General features: G+C 34.8%; 2 protein-coding genes across 6 annotated transcripts; one reads left to right on the top strand and one right to left on the bottom strand.

The window, feature by feature from the left end:
* The first annotated feature begins 1,238 nt into the window (after positions 1–1,238).
* Positions 1,239–5,305, top strand: LOC113781934 (protein YLS7-like). Its single transcript, XM_027327811.1, has 3 exons — positions 1,239–2,094; positions 2,766–3,049; positions 4,187–5,305. Exons 1-3 carry the CDS (start codon positions 1,656–1,658, stop codon positions 4,994–4,996), a joined length of 1,533 nt encoding a protein of 510 aa, XP_027183612.1. The 5' UTR covers positions 1,239–1,655; the 3' UTR covers positions 4,997–5,305.
* A 10,733-nt stretch (positions 5,306–16,038) lies between these two features.
* On the bottom strand, positions 16,039–21,793 carry LOC113783153. Of its 5 annotated transcripts, none has more exons than XM_027329217.1 (3): positions 21,524–21,793; positions 16,728–16,899; positions 16,039–16,615 (listed from the first exon to the last, which is right to left on the bottom strand). In XM_027329217.1, the coding sequence occupies exon 3, from the start codon at positions 16,519–16,521 to the stop codon at positions 16,174–16,176; it is 348 nt and encodes a 115-aa protein (XP_027185018.1). In that variant the 5' UTR covers positions 16,522–16,615; positions 16,728–16,899; positions 21,524–21,793; the 3' UTR covers positions 16,039–16,173. The 5 variants fall into 5 exon arrangements, with proteins under 5 accessions (XP_027185018.1, XP_027185019.1, XP_027185017.1 ...); XM_027329218.1 differs by having other exon boundaries at positions 16,039–16,610; XM_027329216.1 differs by having other exon boundaries at positions 16,756–16,899.
* Between the last annotated feature and the right edge of the window lie 404 nt (positions 21,794–22,197).

Genomic DNA, 22,197 nt, shown 5'->3' with positions numbered 1-22,197 from the left:
TTTGTATTATACTAGTTTTTTACCAACTTTAGATACAGTAACCTAAAAAACTTCTCAAAGTTTTTTATCTACACATTTCAAAATACCTGCACAAAAAAAATTCCCTTCCCCTTTTCTTCTTCTTCCTCCCCCACCCCTGCATTGTCCATATCCCAGCAAGCTGCTAAAGACAACATCAACATCTTTTTCCTACGAGCACAGCACAAATGAGCATGCTGTTGGGAGCAAAGTCCAAAGCTCTAAATCCAGAAGCACTTCATGGATCACTGAAAGTGAAGGAAGCCATATTTTGCCTAGCAAGCCCGTGAAGTTTGGGTTGCGTCCTAGGTCGGAACCGGAGTTACAGTCCCGCTGCTCCTGAGAATTTTGTAACATAGCCCTCCGACAACACGATCTCTTTCCTTCGTAGATATATCATCTTACTCCTCCAAAATATTACCTCCGTCGCCGGCCACCACCTCCATCGCCGGCCACAACCTCTCTTTCCCAAGAGAGAGGGAGAGGGAAATTGCAAAAAAAAAAAGTGTATGTTGCTGCTTTGTCCGGCAAGAGAAGGAGAGGAGAGGGCAGGAGAGGGAGAGGGAAAATTGGAAAAAAAAAAAAGTTTGGCTTGCTGCTTCATCTGCCTGTAGGTGAAGCAGCGGCGGACGAGGAAGGGGGAGGGGGAAGGGCAGAGGGGAGGAGAGGGGAAGAGGGAGAGGGAGAAGAGGGGTGGCGGGGAAGGGAGAGGGGGAGAGAAAAAATGCAAAAAAAAAAAGAAAAAAGAAAGAAAGTTGCTGCTTCATTGGTAGTTTCAGGAGAGGGAAGGGGGAAGGGAGAAGAAGCAGGAAGGAAGGAAGGAAAAGAAATAAAAAAAAGAAAATAGAAAAAGAAAGAAAGAAAATGAAAAGGAAAAAAAGTTTTTTTATCTTACAAAAGTTTTTCTACAACTTCTACAGTGATCTAAAGTAAAGTTTTGTACAAACACTCAAAAAACCCACCTTCCAAACGGGCCCGAAATTGTTGCTAGTTTCAAAAAATATTCTAGTTAGCTAGATTTTGGCTAGAATGACTAAATGGACTAACACATGGGAAATAAATCAAAGAAAAAAAATGGGGAATATATTGGCTAATTAACTAAAAGAGTTTTTTTTTTTTGATAATGCTAATTTACTAAAAGAGTTGAACTAAAGAAGCAAATTTCCCTTTATTTTACATTGTTTTGAGAAAATTCTAACCGTTTATTGATAAGCTTCTTTTCCTTCAAAACAACAAATCCGTAACCTCCTTGATTTAATTTTTATTGTTATCCGAATCACCTGATCCATTAACCTGACATATCACTCAATCTTTGTCTGAAAATCTAATCTTTACCACAGTCTCAATCACCTGATTCATTTTTCTAACATATTTCTTAATCTTGATTTCAGCCGAATCCATTGTCTTTTGCTTTCATTTTTATGAAAACTCTAAAGATTTCCTCATCTGTTTCTTTCCTTTTCTTCAACTATTTGGATATATCTTCTAAATTGGGTAAAAGGTCCAATATGAAATTCATCTGAATGTTCATCTTTAGATTTAAAAATTAATGGATAAATCGTAGCTATGCAAATTGTCTGAGAATCCAGAATTTTGCAACAAGAAACCCTTTTTTTGATTAAATCAAGGAAAGGGTTATGATGAGTTCAAGTTCGTTTAAAGAAATTCGAGCAATGGCCTATCCAAGAACTCTTGTATCAATTGTAGCTTCAGCCGGCGGCTTAGCTGTTTTCTTGCTTATTGCTTCATCCCTTTTAATCTCAGGGCCAATTGGGTCCACTTTTAGCAGCTATTTCTATGGTGTGGTGGATCATACAGAAAAAGATGATCTTTTGTCTAGTGGAGATGGCAGTGGAAATAGAGATGCTTTTGAAGCCTTTCGTAGTAATTTAACGATAAGGAATAACTCGGATTCTGGAGATGCTGTAGTGGAAAGTCAAGTTGGTGAAATGAAGCCTGGGGATTCAAGAAATATGAGAGGTCAAGAGAAAGTTGTTAATGTTACTAATAATGCTGAAAAGGTGAGCACCAATGTGCAGAAAAACAACACTAACGGGGCTAATTTAACTGATTCAGGTACAATTTTTAGTTTTATTTTTCTGCTTTAGTTGTTAGTAAATCCCTTTGTTTTCGTGATTCCTATACTGCTGGGGAACAAAATATCACGCTTTCGTGTAGATTAGATTGTGAATTGGCCTTGCTTTTTCATCTGCAAATCCAGGACTGTCTTGACTTCTGGTTCTATTACAGCATCAGTTAAGGGACATTAAATTTGCATTTCCTGCTGTGTGAACTATTAGAGTCAACTGCGCATGAGGGTTAGATCGATGGTAGGACTCAGAATATGTTAAGAAAGGCCCAGGGCACATCGTGTAATTGATGAATTGAGTTATTGTAAAATGGTGAAATTGTTGTTACATCTGAGATAAAACAGTTATGGTTATTGGCCTAAATTATACAGCTATAACAGGTTGAAAGCACCTTTTGGTTGCAAAATGAGCAGAAATTTGTTAGTATTGCTGTTGAGAGGTCATCTGGTGCAAACAGCTGCTTATAAATGGTTGGAATACCTCCTGTTTTTACCTTGGGTTACCTTGTTGTGCAAAGATTTATGCCATGGTGTTCCTCAACTACTTGTATTCTACCTTTTATAGTCTTGTGGTAAACCAAATACATATCAAGGATAGAGTATATGGTATTTTTACTATATTTTGTTAGCTCAAACTTGATGAAACTTTGTGCCACAGTTAACACAGATTGTGATCTCTATGCTGGAAAATGGGTCTATGATTCAACTGGACCATTGTATACAAATAGCTCTTGCCCTGTCCTGACACAGATGCAGAATTGTCAAGGAAATGGAAGGCCTGATAAAGAGTATGAGAACTGGCGATGGAAACCTGCTCAATGCAACCTCCCTCAATTTGATGCAATGAAGTTTTTGGAATTGATGAGTGGAAAGACATTAGCTTTTGTTGGTGATTCTGTGGCTCGCAATCAAATGGAATCCCTTTTGTGTATTCTCTGGCAGGTAAATACCGCAGCTTTCTTTTGAAGAACTAGCAGTATATTCTCTTGTTCAGAACAGTGAGAGGATTCTAATAACTTTTATTTTTCAAACAAAAATACGATGATTTTATTATTTCAGTTTACATAATTTCTTTTGCGTAAATTTATATATCTTTCTTGATTATGAAAGCTTTCTTTTATGTGTTTTGTACTTTTACAGAATCCTGCACTTTTGTGTCTTTCCTCCACAATTTCTGCTGAAAACTTATCATATTTTGGAAATACCCTTACCTGTGATTAGTGATTCAGGATATGTTGCTGCATAGCGCTTGTTATGTTTCTTGCTTTCTTTTGTTTTACCATAAAACTTGTCGAGAAGTTTTGTACTAATTCTGGTTGATTGGTTACAGCACATAATTTGTTATGAATTCCTATAATAGATTCTATTGACAAAAGAAGGGTTGTCATTTGTGATTAAATGAAACTTTACGGGAAATGTAACTCTTAATGAAAATACATGCATGGCTGTAAAGCTTAATATTAAGTTTCAATGCACGTGTATTCCTTTTATGTTTAGTTACTAATACAAGATGGGTAGAATTACTCCCGGTGCTATCAATGTACAATCTAATTCAAATGATTCTGCACGATATAGAAAAATAACTTTACATTACAAAATCTGTGAAAAGTGCAGGAGTTATGTTGACACCATAACATAGTGTATATATCTATCACAGAAAATTTGAGAAGGGAAAGGAAGATCGTAGATTATTTCACACGTTTGCTATAGAGTTAATACCATCTATGCTGTTCAAAAAATGCTGGCACCCTTTTTCTACTTTCGTAAATGATGTCTTTTTTACTACTGTTTTTGAGCTACAAAGCAAGCATTTAACTTGTGTGGAACTGTCCATGTGATGCCATATGTACTGGTAGGTGTGGTCGTAATTTTTGCTATTTAGACAGCAGTGAACTAGTTCTGTTGACAGAACAATTATTCACACTAAATAGGTGCAAGCCCTTGGTAGAGATGTGCCGCAGTTTTGGGTATTGCTTCAAAGTAGATTATAAGCAAGAGTCGTTATGTCTATTTTTCTTGGATGTATAATGTCATGTGCTGCAGCCTATTTATTTCTTTGTAATTTGGGATACTTATCAGGTTGAAATCCCCAAAAACCGTGGGAATAAGAAAATGCAACGTTATTATTTCAGATCAACATCCACAATGATTGTCCGAATATGGTCTTCCTGGCTTGTGCACCAAACACCTGAGCCATTTGATTTTGCTCCCACTGGTGTCGATAAGCTCCACCTTGACTTACCAGATGAACGATTTATGGAATTTGTTCCAAACTTTGATGTAATTGTTCTTTCTTCTGGGCATTGGTTTGCCAAGAAGTCTGTCTATATCTTGAACAACGAGATTGTTGGTGGACAATTGTGGTGGCCAGACAAGTCTAGACAAATGAAGGTCAACAATGTTGATGCTTTTGGAATCTCTGTTGAGACTATCCTAACTGCAATGCTTAAGCATCCAAATTATACTGGTTTAACAATCTTGCGTTCCTTTTCACCTGATCATTATGAAGGTGGAGCCTGGAATACTGGAGGCTCATGCACAGGGAAGGAAAAACCAGCTGTGGACAAAGATTTAGTAGAAAATGGCTTTACCAATATAATGCATGAGAAACAGGTGGCAGGATTTAACAAGGCAATCAAAAAGCAGACAAACAAATCAAAAGCAATATTGATGGACATTACGAAAGCCTTTAGCTACCGTCATGATGGGCATCCAGGTCCTTATCGGAGCCCTGACCCAAATAAAATCACAAAACGAGGACCAGATGGCAGGCCTCCACCACAGGATTGCTTGCATTGGTGCATGCCTGGCCCAGTTGACACATGGAATGAACTGGTATTTGAAATCATAAGAAGAGAATTTGTGGCCAAAAAAAGTAATCCTTCATGATAAATTTCTCATATTTCTTTTAGGAGCATGCCATTGCTTGCTAACAGAGATTGTACTTTCTTATGAAAAAATTTGTAGGTCATGTTGGGTATCAGAGCTTTGTAGGCTTCATTCCAGATTTTGATTTTTCATTGATCTTATTGTAATAGGCACTAGTTAGAAGATTATGAACTGTCTTTTTGTTATAGGAAAATGCTGCTGTCATAGACACCTATTTTCATAAATTATTACTTTTCTGTAAGTGCAACTATGATTAATACGTCTTAAAAGCATCTTCTTTATAAAGTTTACTGACTTTGCCATCTGAAAGGAACTTGTGAGTAAAATACTTCATTTACAAAGGATTCCTTTTTTGTTATTGCTGTTCCCTTTTTCCTTTTTTCTTTTTTTTTAAATAATTAGTCATGTATTTCTTTGGGGTAAGGGGTTGGCTGTTGGCCTGAAGGAGGGGCTTCTCAGTGCCCATAGAGTTTCCATGGCTCATAATTGAGAAATTACATCTTTTCAAGTTATGAAGTGGTAAATGTTATAAGCACTCAAGTATTGTGTAAATCAGTTGATTCTTTAATTGCTTCGCATCCTAAAAACAAAAAGAATAATGTTTGACTTTCTATATTTATCCATCTTTAAATATGGATATGTAGAGATGTTCGTAATTGCACAACTATGATTGCAATCCATTTTAGATAGATAGAAGTACAGCATCCAAATACCAGGTAAGTTGTCTCGTGCATAAGTTCTCTGTGCTTTCCTTGCTGTGCTAACACATCCATGCAGGTAATTTGTGTGTAAAGTACTTGTATATTCTTACAATGATGATTCAAAAGCTCATGTATTAGTTCTTCCCTGGGCTTTGTTCTCAGTGGATGAGATCTGCTGAATGAAGATGAGACTGCAACGTGGCAGCACCATTGCCTTTAAGAGCAGGCTAGGTAGAATTGATGCAATTTTTTGGTAGCTAATTCATTACATCTATGCATTTTTTGGATGTTTTCTCAACTAGAGATGAGATGCTTATTGCAATTATGCTGATGATTGAGGTTCTACTCTGACTGTGCTTTTCATTTTTGCATTGTTTGTTTGTTATGTATACCTGATTTAGTTAATTGTTTATTAGGTGAAGTTTGTTTATTAAATTACAAGTCTAGAATTTGTTGATTTCTTTCTTTTCCACATCTAAGCAAGCAAAATCATTTCCACCACCTATGTTTTGTGATTCTGTAATATCAAACTAAATGGAGGAAATGGGAGTTAACTAAAAAGCTTTACATGCTCATCTGAATGGTAAGTTTCTTGATTTCCTTTGTTCTATATTGATCTCTGGTGTGTAATTCTTATTGCCTTAAACTTACTAACTTCTTTTGTACCCCTTTAGATATGAGAATCTTTCTTTTAATACTCGATTATGGTCAACTGTTGGTAGGTATTTCTCCTATTATAGTTAATTTTTTTCCCAATCTCTGTTTCATCAGCCAGGTTGAGAAGCAGTTGGAAAGTTGCTTTCTTTTCTATTTTTTTATGGTAGTTAAGCAAATATGTATATTATTTCAGTAAATAATTTTTTTTTATGTGTATGTATGGAATCACAATTTATTCTTTTGACCGCTGGAATCAACTCAATTGGGTAAAATCCATGCAACCTCCATTTGGTTATTACAAAACCATTGCTTTCCTTGACTCAATGCTTAACACATGAAAAAGTACATTTTCATTATGTCTCAGCTTACACTTTTAGGGTTAAGATGCTTGTGAAAAGCTTCTAGGATACTATTGTCCAAATTAGTGCTCAAATGTTGGCTTACAGTTCATTTAATTCTAATTCATCTGGCTGGGTGTTAGGCAGTGTGAGATGAGCTAAAGTTATTCGCTGCAGGGGGTTAAGGAAGACTCAAGTGTCACGTAATGCCTTGCTGCTATGAGTAATAACACTTCATTGCTTCAGCTGTTTATCAGTGTCAGATGAACGGATATTTTTTACCGCTGGGGTTTAAGGAACATACACAGTATAATGCATTCAAACAACTAAAATGCAGCAGTAATTCACCCTGTACCATGAGAACTATGACGGCCCCACCTCTCCCTTAGGCGAACCCAAGGGTTCGGCGGACCGCCTGCCAGGCTCTCGGCGGGACTCACTCACTACAAACCTCAATTCAATTACAATATAAATTTTAAATATACATCAAATTCTCCAATAATTATATGTCATAAGCGAAGCGTCCACGCTTCCGCTACGCCACTCTGATCCTTGATACCAGCTATTATACAGGAGAAATTTCAAATCTAAACTGTACAAAATATAGGCCATCCAGTCACGTGAATAAGTATTACAAGTCCTTCCTTCGCCACGAGCCCTGTGGAGGGGAATAAAATAGTTTTGGGGTGAGCTAAAAGCTCAGTGAGTAACCAGCAAAATCAGTAAGCAAATATATTTCAAGATAATGCACTTCAATGATGTCATGAATCAAGGATCAAATGTACGTTTATCGCTCTCGTGAGCCAATGAAATCATTGCACTTAAACACCCAACGCTCAAAAAGATTATTTAACGATAAACAATAAGGGGGAGCAACGTTGGTGCTCCAGATCATGTCACGAACTCATGAAAGTGGTGGAGACGTCGGCTCCAGGTAAATAGTAGAGGAGACGTTGGTGTTCAGTACAAGAGTCCCCAAAAACTCATTTAAGCCAAATCATTTCATGGACTCACATGCCGGCACACATGATATGCAAACGAGTAAATAATGCAAGAAACCCTTCGCAAGTAACTTTGGAAACAGTTTAGGGTCACTCACCTCCACGGCTCAGAAACCATCCATCATATATCATTACCTTGCCCGAGTTCAAGCCCTAAATCACAAACTCAAAGCAATCATACATTCTCAAAGTTCGGACAGCATTTCCCCATAAATACTTCATTTCCAACCTATAATATATTACCAATCACACATACGGTTAATAAGCAATAAAATATATCCAATTAGGCCACAATATCCTTCAATCAAAGCTAATTAGAAGCTTAAGAGCCACCATTAGAAAAACCCCCAATTAAACCCTAGAAACCGGAAATCATTCCCTCAAGCGTAAATTTGGGCAGCATGCCCTTTGTGTTTACCCAATTTTCCAGCCATTTTGGCTTCATTATTTTTTCTCATTCAAACCCAAAGGTACACACACAACAATCTAACTTCAATAGCCGTTCAATAGGCTCAAGACAATACAAGAACTTAAATCAACTAATAACAAATGCGGAAATGAAGTTTACAAAAGACAGATTTGACAGGTTTTTGCGGAAAGAACACATCTGGGGCTACGCTTATCGGATTGGTGTGAAAATTATACCATTTCGAAGCTAAGATAAAGGGATACAACTTTCATGAAGATCACTTGGTCAAATTTCCAGTGTAACCTGGTCAAATTATCAATTTACAGAGCCAACTTCCAACTATACGGCTAATTAACCGTACTGCACTAGAATGGTCATATCTCAGGCTACCAAGGTCCGTTTAAGGTGTTCTTTGAGGCGTTTAAAAGCTAAGCCAGAGTACTAAAACTTTCATGTTTTGGAAAATGGCTAAATCAGCACGGATCCTAGTGAATAAACATGATAAACTGGATGAACTGACTAAAACGGAACACTGGAAACATCCTAAAATAGTGAGGGTATTTTGGTCTTTTCACAGGCTACGTTGCTCCGATTGAGCTGAAATTTTGTAGGTAACCATAAAATATCATTCTCTACAACTTTCATGTTTTGTGCCAAGCCTAATTCGGCCTCTACCATACACAAATAAAACCGGGCAGAACAGAACAAGTTCTTTTCCAATGAAACCCTAGGCTGAAATTCCATCAACCTTTGCCAATCTAGGTTTTCATCCATAAAACTTCTAAGATTCAGGTCATCTATCCAATAAAATACAATATAAGAGGTAGAAGAAGAGTTTCTTAGTTTAATACCTTCAAACCTCAAGGAAATACACAAAAACAAGGCTGCCCATGCAACAATCACTCCACCCAAAGCTTCCTTGTCACCATATTGCAAGTTTAATCGGTTTAATCTTTGTGGTTTCAACTCAAACAAGGTATAATCTAAGATGGAACTTGAAGCTCTCCCTCTCTTTTTCTCCTCCCAAATTCGTCCATCATGGAAGGCAAAGGAAGAAAATGGTGATTGACTTGAGTTGGATAAGTTTTAAACTTAATCTTGGTCATGGTCTTGGTCAAGATTGGCTTGGTGCTTGACAAGTGGCACAAATCCAAGGGAAAGTCTATCTAATTGTCTCTCTTAAGCACTCAAATATCTATTACTCCTCCAATCATCTCTTAACACCTTTTGTCACATAATTTCTTTTGCACAAAACTCCTTCTAGTCGTTAAATTTTACCGCACTAACCGTACTAGCGGATCCCACGTTAATAGTACACTTCAAACTTAACGTGAACTAACTTGTATCAAGGAAATGATTTGAAAACTATATTCCCTTATAAAAATGTATAAGAAATTAATATATTGAAGAAAGGCACAAAATTATAGACAAGGAAACAAAATAATGTCTCAAAAATATATAAAAATTTTCGGGTTCTCACACTCATCCTTTTGGGGCGTCACAAGAACTTTTGTTGTTTTTTTTTCCTTTGTGTTAATTATGTTGTGAAACAATATGTAATGTAATTGCATTTATAGTTCAACTCTTATATTTTGCACAACCAATTCTTGTGCCCTGATGAAATAGATGCTGCTGGAACGATTGAAGGAAAACCGAGAATGCAAAACTGCCTTTACTCTACTTGGTCAATCTATCTTGATCTGATGTGCAGAGGTTCTTGAATTTATGAAAAGGGAAAGCTATCTTCATATACTTCATGTCCTTGGAGAGGTCGGATTGCATCTTTCTTTAATAGTACAGCAGTAAGGGTATTCTTGAAATCTGTTTTAGTATATTAGCCAGCTTCTCTTCGTTGCTTATTAATTTCCCTCTATTTATTGCACTTTGCTTTTGGTTTATGGTAATTGAATTTTCTTTTCCTCCCATTCTCTCTGCGATCATGTCTTCTTGTTTATTCTGCGATTTTGTTAAAGTACTTCTGTTGTTCAATCATGTTATTACCTTCCTTCTCTTTTCAAGGTCTCGACAATCATTCAATTGGGGTCTTGAATTTTTTTTTATTTTTTTGCCTTAAAATGCATTTTTGTTGGCATTCAAATACAGATTTTTACACTAGAGCAAAGTTTCAGAAGGCCCAGCTAGAGTTTCTAAGTTCAGAGAGATCATGGCAACAGTTTATAGTCCACTTATGTATCAAATTCATGCTAGCTTGATTGGTTGCTGATTAATTGGAAAAATTCCCAAAGTTCTATGGACGTAGTAATTGACAGAGGAATGTAAAATTTTTTTTATCTGATAGGGTCTTTCACACTCTCATGAGTTGAAGATACCATTCAGCATCCTGTAGTTGAAGATACTATTATAGATGGTTTCTTAAAAATGTTAAGTATGTATTCTTATCTTCTTTAAGTTGCATTGCACATAGCTCCCATTCATACATCCTGCCTCGGTCTAAATCATGTAAGTCATCATGAGTTAGACTTCTAATTGGATCACGTCGAATGTCCCTTCAGTTCTTATTGGATCAGTTGTGCATTTTACGATATTTATACAGCGAGGTGTCTTGGTTCTTCTAAGGACACCTTTTACCCTGATTTCTTTGCAGGTAAATCTAGTTCATGCTTTAAGGGACAATTATGAAGTGTGATTTGCATGTCATTTGTCTGTTCTGCATTTGCATCCAAGTGTCTAAATCTATAATCAGTGTCCTTTTTTAGTTGTTTTCTTGCTTATGCTAATTCCTGGCTATACTGATAGTTCATATAAGAAATGATTTGATTTTCCAAAAGTATGAATACACTTATCAGATAGATGTTACGCAGCAAAAACTACATAAATGTTGTAATTATTCTTGAATACAAGGTGGTATGAGAGGAAGGGCAATATTGGGGATTGGATGACAATGGAGACCTCCAATCGTATTGCAGGATAGCAAATTTTCATAGGAGTTAGATAAGCTGTCTTGCTAGGGTGGGTAGTGAAAGTACACTAGGAGAGATAAACTGCATAATTTATCCATTATTGAATATGTAGTGATTCTCTATATAGCTTAAGGGACTGTTGAGATTGTACTGCTTGTAAATGCAAATTAAGGTCTTCGCTAGTGCTGAAGGCTTCAATCAAAAGCGAGAAGATTACTGATGAAAAGCGAGACAGGAGTAGGTTTCCTTTAATTGTACTTGAAGGAAATTATAAGGCAACAAGATTTCTAGAGGATGAAAGTGTAAAATCTTGCACTTCGAACTAGAAATATTGCATGTGGAGCGATAGACAAACTTAAACAGTAATGTTAGTGGAATATCCCACATTGATATTTCAAGGATTTCCAACCATATATATAAGATGTTGGGTCACTCCACTCATTGCCAATTGGTTTTGAAATGGAAGTCCAAGTTTTTGATCATGGTATCAAAGCTAGGCTTGGATTTATTTGTTACCGCGTTTATAGGTTTTACTTGTGACTTGGTTCTTTACTAGTTTAAGTCCATTCACCAAGTCACATTTGCGGAGGGGGGTTAGTAGAATATCCCACATTGCTATTTCAAGGATTTCTAGCCATATATATAAGATGTTGGGCCACTCCACTCAATTGGTTTTGAGAAGGAAATCCGAGTTCATTAATGTTAGTTATATCTACAAATAAATGCTTCTTACTACAGTTAAGTGGCTATTAGTGTTGATCAGGTTTGCATGAGCTGGCATAAAATGGTGTTGAAAATTGAAGAAACAGAGCGTGTTTAATTTGCTCAACGTATGATGCTTCTCTCCTCTCTCTCTCTCTCAAAAGTCAAGTTTAGTACTTTGATGAATTACGTTATAATCTGAATCGCCCATAAAATGGTGTTGAAAATTGAACAAACAGAGCGTGTTTAATTTGCTCAACAGATGATGCTTTTCTCCTCTCTCTCTCTCTCTCTCTCTCTCAAAAGTGAAGTCTAGTACTTTGATGAATTACGTTAATCTGAATTGCCCGAAAAGTCATATTCTTGTGGCAAAAATAGGGTTTCTCCATTGTGATTCAGAAATGTTTTCTTAAAATAAAATTAAAATGAGGGACATAAGTGTCAATATGCAAGAACAGCCCTGCATGTATGGATTAGGCCACGGAGGGACTGATTTCTTTCCAGACCATGATTTAATATGAGTCTGATAGCTCGGTTCACTAGATTCACCTTTCCTGCCTTAGAACAATACTAATTTAGTCCATAGTTTGTCTTTTATTGTTTCAGTTATTTTCTTTTTTCTTTTGGCCTTGTCCGTGTTAAAGGACTACTAGTTCTTCAATTGATCCTTTAAATTTTCAAAACATTGGTGATAAATTTATTGACACACAGAGTTATCATGTTGACGTCAACGTGATAACGTTTATGTTCTTGTTGGCTAAAGAAAAATACTTCACATCAGAGAATATTGCAGACTCTATGGATGTTGATGACTAAGAATATATCAGAGATGGTAACTTTGTGGAGTTCTACATTCCTTCGTAGATTGTACATAACCAGATACAAGTAAGGTGGCGTTTGGTTCGCACATTGGTATCGGATTCGGATTCGGAATCGGATATCCTAAGTTTGGAATGAGGTCATTCATTCCAATACATTTGTTTGGTTCAAGTACCTGGAATGTGTATCATTACTATAGTTGATGTTTGGTTCATCGACTCTTTCGAAATGAAATATAATAAATATATTATAAATCTCATCGTAAATGATAGTTACTGGCTCTTTGTAAATGGGATATAAGAAATTTTCACTAATTAAATATATTAGTTAAATGTATTAGTAAATTTAGTCTAACTAATTAATAATTTCTATTAGTCAATGTGTGCAATTATTAGTATAATTGATAATATTAATTATATTACATAAATTAATATACATTATATAATACATATAAATAATAATAATATTATTATAAGTTTGTAACTAATTAAATTAAATATTATATATAATTAAATATAAATATATAAATGTTATAATATAAATATAAATATATAATTATATAATATATGCAAATATTAATTATACTAATATTTTATCTAAATATAATATATATTACATATTAAATATAGTTATTATTATATATTATTATATTTAAAATAATAATTATAATTATAATTATATAACTTATTAATATTACATACACGTATATATTATAATTATATGCACATATAATGTACATTTATAAATATACATATATATTATAAATATAATATTATATAATATTAATAAATTTATAATATATATTATATAAGTATAATTATATTTAACTAAATAATTATAATATATAATTATATAATATAATAACAACATTATTATAAGTTTGTAACTAATTAAATTAAATATTAAATATATAATTAATTATAATTATACAAATGTTATAATATAAATATATAATTATAATTATATAATATATAAATATTAATTGTACTAATATTTTATATAAATACAATGCATATTAATATTAGATATAGTTATTATGTTTAAAATAATAAATACAATTATAATTATATAATTTATTAATATTATGTACATGTATATATTATAATTATATGCAAATATAATAAGCATTTATAAATATACATATATATTATAAATATATTATTATATAATATTAATAAATTTATAATATATATTATATAATTATAATTATATTTAATTAAATAATTATAATATAGATTTATATAATATACTAGTATTATAATAAAATATTATAATAATATATTATATATATGTATATATTATAATATGTACATATATATAATATATATAAATATTAATTATACTAAATAATATGTAATCGGTAAAAAAAATCTTGGAATCACACTTGGGTTTTGGACAAAACCCACCCTTCTACTAAGGAATGGAGAGACACCAAATTTTTAGAAATCATTCCAAGATTTCAATTTTCATTCCAGTGAACCAAATACCAATTATAGAGTTCATTCCATTCCTTCATTCTGATACCCTTTTACCAAACGCCCCCTAATTGATGCTGTGCATTCCCTATGGCCGGTTTTTTATAGGTAGCCTTGTAAAATGTCTGGTTTGTGGCAACAAACCAAGTGCTACCTGGTCTTCTCCCTTGGTGGCATAGCAATTGATTTTTTTTTTGGTAACCAAGAACATACCCTGACTCGAACTCTTAGGACCCGAACCGGCACACCAAACTGGAGGAGTGCACCACGGCCCCACACAACGATTTCGAGCGAGTCACGGGGGTTCAAGTTTAGGGTAAGATTCGAATTCAGGACCACAAGAGTCCTTAAGAGCCCGCTTACTGCTGGACCACCCCCGTGAGGGCCATAGCAATTGACTTTGATGGATCGCTTTTTAAGAATTCGAAAGAGGTTGCTGCAGGAGTTTTGGTAAGGAATGATGCTGGGGCGTTTTAAAACTGGTTGTTTTAAAAGTTTGCCTATGTAATCAATCCTCAGGCTATGTTTTCAGACTCGGACCGGGTATCGACTCGACCGAGCTCAGGGGTCAATGAGTTTGACCGGGTTCGATTGGGGTTGAACCGAATGATGTCATAAATAAAAATTATTTAAAAATTAAAATATTGTATATAAAATACCTAAAAAGTATGTTAATATTAATAAAGGTATATTCATATATATTTGATGTTTCAAATAACAAAAAAATGCAAAGAAATTAGAATGATCAAGTAGCAATTTATATTATTTAATGAACATTAACAAGTTTAGAATTAAAATCATGGATTTGATTGAAAAATAACATCAAATTTTAGGACAACATTTATAAAGTATGAAATATTTGAGATATATTAATAAGTTTTAACAATTTAGGAGTCAAAACATAATATTGAAAAAGATTGACCTTTTTTTTTAAAAAAAATGCTCTTGTTGAACCGGTTTTCCAGGTCAAACTCGGGTTTTGTTCGAATTTGACCGGGTTTTTAGTCCTCCGGTTTTGAAGAACAACTCGGACTGAACACTTAGCCGGTTTTCGGTTCGATAGATCGGACCGGCTGGTTCGGTCCGAGTTTAAAATCGCAGTCCTCAGGTAGCTAAGATATTGGCTAATAAAATTTTCCTTGCCAGTAAGTAGTCGAATTTTCCACTCACCTTTGAGGGTGATGCTGCTTCTGTACCTCTGATAATCCGGGATCCAAATGCAGACTTATTTGCTGCTGTGTGCTGATTGATGATGCTTGCCAGCTGCTTAGTCCGATTGCTATTGAATTAGTGTCTGTAGTGATGTCACGAAACAAGGCTGCTCAAACAATTTGGTAAGCATGCTAAGTTGAATTGTAGTACATCACGGGGAGGCTCGGGGCGCCTTCACTTTTACGGTTATCTTTTACGGTTATTTTTTCTCGTTGATGATATTTGCATTTGGATAAAATATTATTTGAAATAATTATTATAGTATTTTTGTGATCTGATGTATTTGAGATAAAAAAAATGGTTAAGAATATAAAAAGATACGTTGAAAAATATATTTATAATGTAAATGAAATATTATTTACAAAAATTTAGCTATTTCTTTCAAATAAATCTACTACTGTCTTTTTTGGCTGGGAGGGGGGAGGGCGGGATTAAGAAAAGAAGAAAAGATAAAGACGTACCCTTTCCCATGTTGAAAGTTTATAAACAACGATTCAAGAATTCGAAGGATACCATTGTTCCCACTGTTAGATGCAAAGCTAGCACCGATGCCAGCACCAATTTTTTTTTTTTAAACATACGCATATCTCAAGGTTTAGAGTCAAGGTATTACTCTTTCTTATGATAGGCTGCCAATCCACTGAAAATCATAACAATCCCACCAAGGAAAAAATGAAAAATATATACCTCCGCAATTTCCCGATCTTTTATGGTCTTTTTAAATTTCGATCATAAAAAAATACACTGTTATGGTCTTTTATGGTCATTTTTTATGGACATCTGTACGAGGGGAGAAATGACGAAAGCTTAAGCATCCAAACTACGTGATGTAACTCTATATAACTTTTCAAAAGAAGAACTTCATATGCATCTGTCCCAGAACAAAAATGTAAACAAAAAAGCTTCACATGCATATACCCGTGAACAATGGTTTTATTAGTACTAAAGGGATAAGAGGGACAACTGTTCCTCAACAGAGCAGTCGACATGACAAGATATCCGACAAGAAAAAGGGATGAGAATCAGACCAAGGCCTCGCTGTTCCACTGGAGAAGCAGGAGAACGTCTAATACAACGATATTCAACTGCATCTTGAAGGATGATATTTCCTTGCTTATCCATGCAGTAGAAATTACCCAAGAAGAATCTTCCATCTTTGATCCCTACTAACATTCGACGGGACAGCAGCCTTTTCACTCTGCTCACATAATTCAAAGTTGTTGACTCCAACCCTTCTGAGCTTCTTCTCTGATGTACAGATGATGTCTCTTCTTCTTGTTTGGGATCCATTCACCTTGAACAATTTCCTAGAACGGTGACAATTTGAACAAGTTGCTTCGTAGGCTTTAACAAATTCCTTTACAGATAAATATGGCCCTCTGAACTGCGACAAGCGAGCACAAAGGATACAAATAACCCAGTGAGCATGCTATTGCCAATCACAAACATATCTAAACAAAATCTTGATTCTGTTTTGTAACTTCCAAGAGGCACACCAGATAATAGTTAAGAAGGTAAACTGACTTTGGCTTTATTTAGCTCTGCCTCCTTTCATTTAAACTTTTTTTGGAGCAAGGTGCTAGGGAGGTGGGAAAGAGTTCATCATTTCTTCACCTGTGTCCTAGAATACAGTTTCGAACTCATGCAATGAATACCCCTCCTTTACACCTGAAAAAAACAGAAACAACAGCTTAAAATTGGAAAGAAAGAATATCATCGGAAGTTAAAAAAGGCAGTAAGGGTAAATGTTAACTTGCACAACATCCATAAGGACCATAACCCTCGCATAAGAGGATTGTAGTACTACTAGATTTCTGCCAACTAAAATATGGATGACAAGATCATGTACAAATTTCTTCAAAAGACTAAATTAAATATATGTTATGCGTCTTCACAACTTTACCAAGCCGCGAGCAACCCAAGCTACTAAATTAGGAGGACAATTGGTCCTACCTGTTGGCTCATTACCAAAAACAAACTAACATGGTGCCAGCAAGGTGTCATAAATATTTATAGAACTACATTTCATATTTCAAACATTTTAACCAGCACTTAAATGCAAGTTACCACGCAAGTTACCATTTAAGAAACTCTTTGAGCAATACTGTCTCAACACAGGATTGGTATTATAAACTGTAGCAATAACAAAAATGACAACATTCTCAATTTTTTTCCTCAAAAGAGGCTTAACGGATTTTAAAATGCTCTTCATACTAAAATACAACATGAGACCTTTTATAAATTGAAAAGATTCTCTTTGATTATGTCAAATTAAGGCTTTTTTAAGTGAGATCACTCGACATTTGCAGAAAATTGGCATTTTCAACTGAAAACTATAGAAATATTAGAAGATAAAGTAGAGAATCATAACCCCTGGAAGAAAGAATATAACACTTATAAGTTGAGACTAAACCAAGGTAGAAAACCAAGAAAAATACTGCCAACTAAAAAGTTTGTAACTAAACAAAGTCATCTCAGAACATAGGATAGATATGAGTGGAAGAATATGATACAATATTTTTCAAGTACCCAACTCAGATTTTAAAACAAGAATGGAAAAAATGAGATATGCAGACAGGGATGAGGAATAACTAGTGAAGAAGGGACATTTTTTGGTTGATAATGGTAACAATGCAAATTTCCAAAGTTGGGAATCAAGTACGACTAGAGATCTGAAATTTCTTTTCCTCTTACAATTTTTTTCTCTGCAATGACTCATGAGTCTATATCTTTTTTCTTTATGGTTCTCCCTGCTTGTGTCCTTGCGAAATCTGTTTTAGGACTTCATTTTTAAATCACCCTGAGGGAAAAAAAAGGTAGGGAAACTCAGAACACCAAGGTCCTATAAGGCCCCAGTTTTGACCCTTTTTAACCTCAGTCCCAACATGGTTCTGAATCGAGGTTTCAGCAACTAATTAAATGGACAAGCAACCAGTTCTAGGTAAAAGTAGCTTGTCTGGTCCAGGCTTGATTATAATTAAAATTGGCCAGAACAGATTGTTTTGACAGAGGAAACTACTGGTTTCGCAAAGACACACAGGAAAAGTAGAAAATAGATGAGATAGTTTTAACTCTGAACTATCTAATTGGGAGTTAGAGAATGACAAACTACTCATCTTATTACAAAGACAACAAACTGGATGATCAAACTTCAAAGACAGCAGCAAGAACATAGCAAATCAACTATATTATACGTTTAAATGCTAGGCTTTACACTCTAACACGTTCACTTACTACTGATACAGTTACATGTCAACAAAAGCTGCTGACTAGCTTAAACAGGTTTTTAATGTTTGGCTTCACCTACTCTGGCAGACTCTTTTAATGTTAAGGACAGCAGTAGTCGATCATCAAGTAGCACATGCTAAGCATGTGAGAATTTGGACCTTTTGCAAACAATGTACATGTTAAAACAAAATGTCACACACACACAGGTGATTTTGCGGATCAACATATCAGAAACTGCTATAGATTAAACAACAAAAATCTTTCGTTCTTCTCATCCACTTTGTATCATCATACTATCAGCTATTTAATTTCCATTCCTCCAATTTATTCAAGTACTGATCATATCTTTTTTTTTCTTCTATCGCCATCTTCAAATTTTCTTTACCTTTTCCTACTCCTCTCATCTTCATTTCCCTTCGTTGGATTAGGCTTTCCAAGATTTACTTGTCCTCCTATTAGAACATTGCTTATGCAGATTTCTTAATAGGATATACTAAAAAACTTCCTTTGTAGCCCATTAAAATTTCCATTATTTCTTTTAGATTTTCTTCCTGCTTCTTGGAAAACATTATTCTCACCTACTACTAATTCTCTTACTCTTACAACGTAAACTTATAATTCAAATTCTGGAGAACTTAACCCTATCTCTCTTATTGGATAAATTACCACTAAAGTTCTATAATTTTTACTTCCAACATTTTTTTGGTGTTATTTTCTGCTATGCTTAATCAAAACTTGCTATTCTTTTGAATTATGCTAGCAGAACATCAGTATTCAGATCAAATCAGCACTTATTCAAGGTTCTGCTTTCACCTGTCATGCCCAAATTTAGTCTTAACCACTGCAAGACGAAAAAGTATATAAAATAGTTTTGAAATTTTCGATGAAACACAAAACAAAGGGATGAAAAGATGATAAAAAGAAAAAATGGTAAGAATGATTTGAGAGGATCAAAGAAATGCTCCCTCACATTCTGCATTTGTCTGCTTTATAGTCCCTCACTTTCAAAAGGATGCAATTTAATCCCAATTTAATCCCTCAGAGTGGACATGATGCAAAAACATTTTAGAACTTAGACTGTTGCGTTAGCATACTGTTAATTCCATGTGTTTTGTAGTTTTAGGATCAGTTTTGTTTAGCTGGTGCATATGTACTAGGCATGTGCCTCATAAGGGTATTTTCGTCTTCTTCAGTTTAAGGCAACAACATGTTCAGAGCCCTTTAAGTACCCATTTTAGGCACCGCCAGAAGTTTTTCATCTCAGTTATAGCCTAAAATTTACACTTAATCTACTACGCAATCAAATAGCCTAGAAGCTGACATCCCTGAAAATTTTGTGTTTTCTCTTCATCAATCCTAGAATTTTTGTGCTGCTACCAAGCATTACTCTTAGCTTTCAGCATGAATTTAGAATGAACAATTTTTGTCTCAAAACCATCTCAGGCCACCTTTTGGCCCGACAAAACTTACATAACAGCTATGTATTCCTAATTTTAGGGCCAAACAAGACCCATTTCTCCCAAATATCATCACATGTTGGTCGAATGTCTACTGCCACTCAAAAAGTAGTAGTAGACTTAAATTGGAAATCATAATAAAGCAAAATCAGTCTCCCTAAGTTGACTGGTGAACCTATATTAATCAAATACCCAGCCACCAGAAATGTGTCCTCACTAGCATCAACCACATCATTCACCACCAAAGTTTTCTAGCCAAAACAGCTCCAGTCATGTACTCAATCTTCTCTGGCCAAAACAGCTCCAGTCATATACTCAATCTTATCGGCCAGCCTTGTCCACTACCAACAGACATCCTTGTATTGACACTCAACCCAAAATTCATCCAAACAACAAATTAGTTTGAACAATATGAATAGCTCCAGACTTCACGTCTGAATTTGACCAATTAAAGACACCAAAAAGGGTTATTGAAAATATACTTTGGCTCCCCATAAATTCATTTCCTTCTGATCTTGAACAGACCCCTCTTAGTTTGAGCTATTAAAGCTCCTGAGTTAGAGCCATTAGGTCAGACTAGATAAAGGACGCTTCTAGGTTGGAAAAATTTTGTTCAAACAAATTGCGTAATTTCCATTTCTCAAGGAAAACTTTTCTTCTCAAAATAATGAGCCTGATGAGCAGGTTTTTCACTGCAGGTTCTACATTTTTAGTGGGACTAGACATGTGATTGGCATATACTAGCATCTGGGTAAGGCAGGCATGTGATGCCTCTTTTGCACATGAGATTACCACCAAGGCATGTGACTTTTTCATGCCATAAAGCCGCATAGATTGGCATTGGAACCAAAATGGTACTTTCTATATTCTATACATGAAGGACCAAATTGCATCAATTTCAAAGTGGGGGGCTTCAAAAGGACAAACACAACATGTGAAGGAATATTTTTTTTTCAAAAATTAGGAGTTGCCACTCTTTACTGGGTTCTAAGTGTACCAAGTTACTAGTAGAAAGAAAAAAACAGGAATGAAACAATAAATTGATTTAAACACAGACCAACATGCATTCAGTTAATTTAAAGGAGAATTTGAACACTTCGGTAAGCATGAACAATTTAAGAGAAATAGACGCACAAAAACATAAAAGAGAGAGGTTTTGATCTTGAGCCTCTGTTGGAAAATGCTGCAAGAATAAAGCACGCATTCTATCACAAACATTCACATTCACAATAATAAATATGAATGAATAAATAAAACAAATAGGCACAACTGAGTTCCAAAAATCAGAGAAAACTCATTAAAGCTAATGAATATCTCCTTTGGAAAAAAAAAGCATAAAATTTGACGTTTGTAAACTTAATAAAAACTTTTAAAACAAACAGCTGAGTAATCTGAACATATGGTCAGCTTCCGGTCCATATCCCGGAGATGGTAGACCCGGTGGAAACTCGTTCAGACTCGGAAGATTCGGGCAGAGTCGACTCTGGGACTCAAAAGAGCGGCCGAGTCAACCCGTATGGACTCATCAGATATCCATGAACGGAGGTTTTCACCATGATTTTCATGGACTTTTAGGGTATAAACAAATTATTATTAAAAAAACTTACCCGTATCCAATTTATGAGAAATTGCACAGAAAGACAGCCATAAGAAGTCAATCTTTAACCCAAGATTCTCTCTTTGAAGACTCTTCACTAAACAGCAAGTGGGTAGCAGATATTCAAAAGAAGGAGAAGGAAAAGTAAAAAGGCGAAGAAGACGAGGAAGCTTTCAATATCATATTCACGGCGGCGGGTGGCGGTGAATTTTGGAGAAGAGATGGGAGGGAGGAAAGAAGAACGCCAGGGCCCTGTGGCTGCTTTGACCAGATAGTGCCAATCTGGTTTGAAGCTGTACAATGTGAGAAGGGTTAACCGTAATTTAACCCCTTGAGTTATATCTAATTCTCACTTCACCCCTTAACCTTTATTCTGTATCACTTAACTCCTTGAGGGACAAAAATAGCTTCTATTATGTAATTTTTTTCCTTTTTTATCCCGTTTGTCTTTTTCATTCTAAATTAGTTTATTTTTGTAAATTTTTGTTTCTAAGACAATATTCTGTAACAGAAAATTAGAATGCCCATTCTCTAATTTATATAATTAAAAAACTATATATATATATATATTTTTTAAAAGTCAAATTCATTTATTTTCCAATTTAAGAAACCAAGAAAAAATTTTATTATATTTCCTTGTAATTACACTATTCACAGTCAATTACTCATTTTTACAATCACACA

The sequence above is a fragment of the Coffea eugenioides genome, chromosome 9 (assembly GCF_003713205.1).
Source record: "Coffea eugenioides isolate CCC68of chromosome 9, Ceug_1.0, whole genome shotgun sequence".
NCBI classification, from domain to species: domain Eukaryota; kingdom Viridiplantae; phylum Streptophyta; class Magnoliopsida; order Gentianales; family Rubiaceae; genus Coffea; species Coffea eugenioides.
This window is presented reverse-complemented; position numbering and strand designations above follow the sequence as displayed.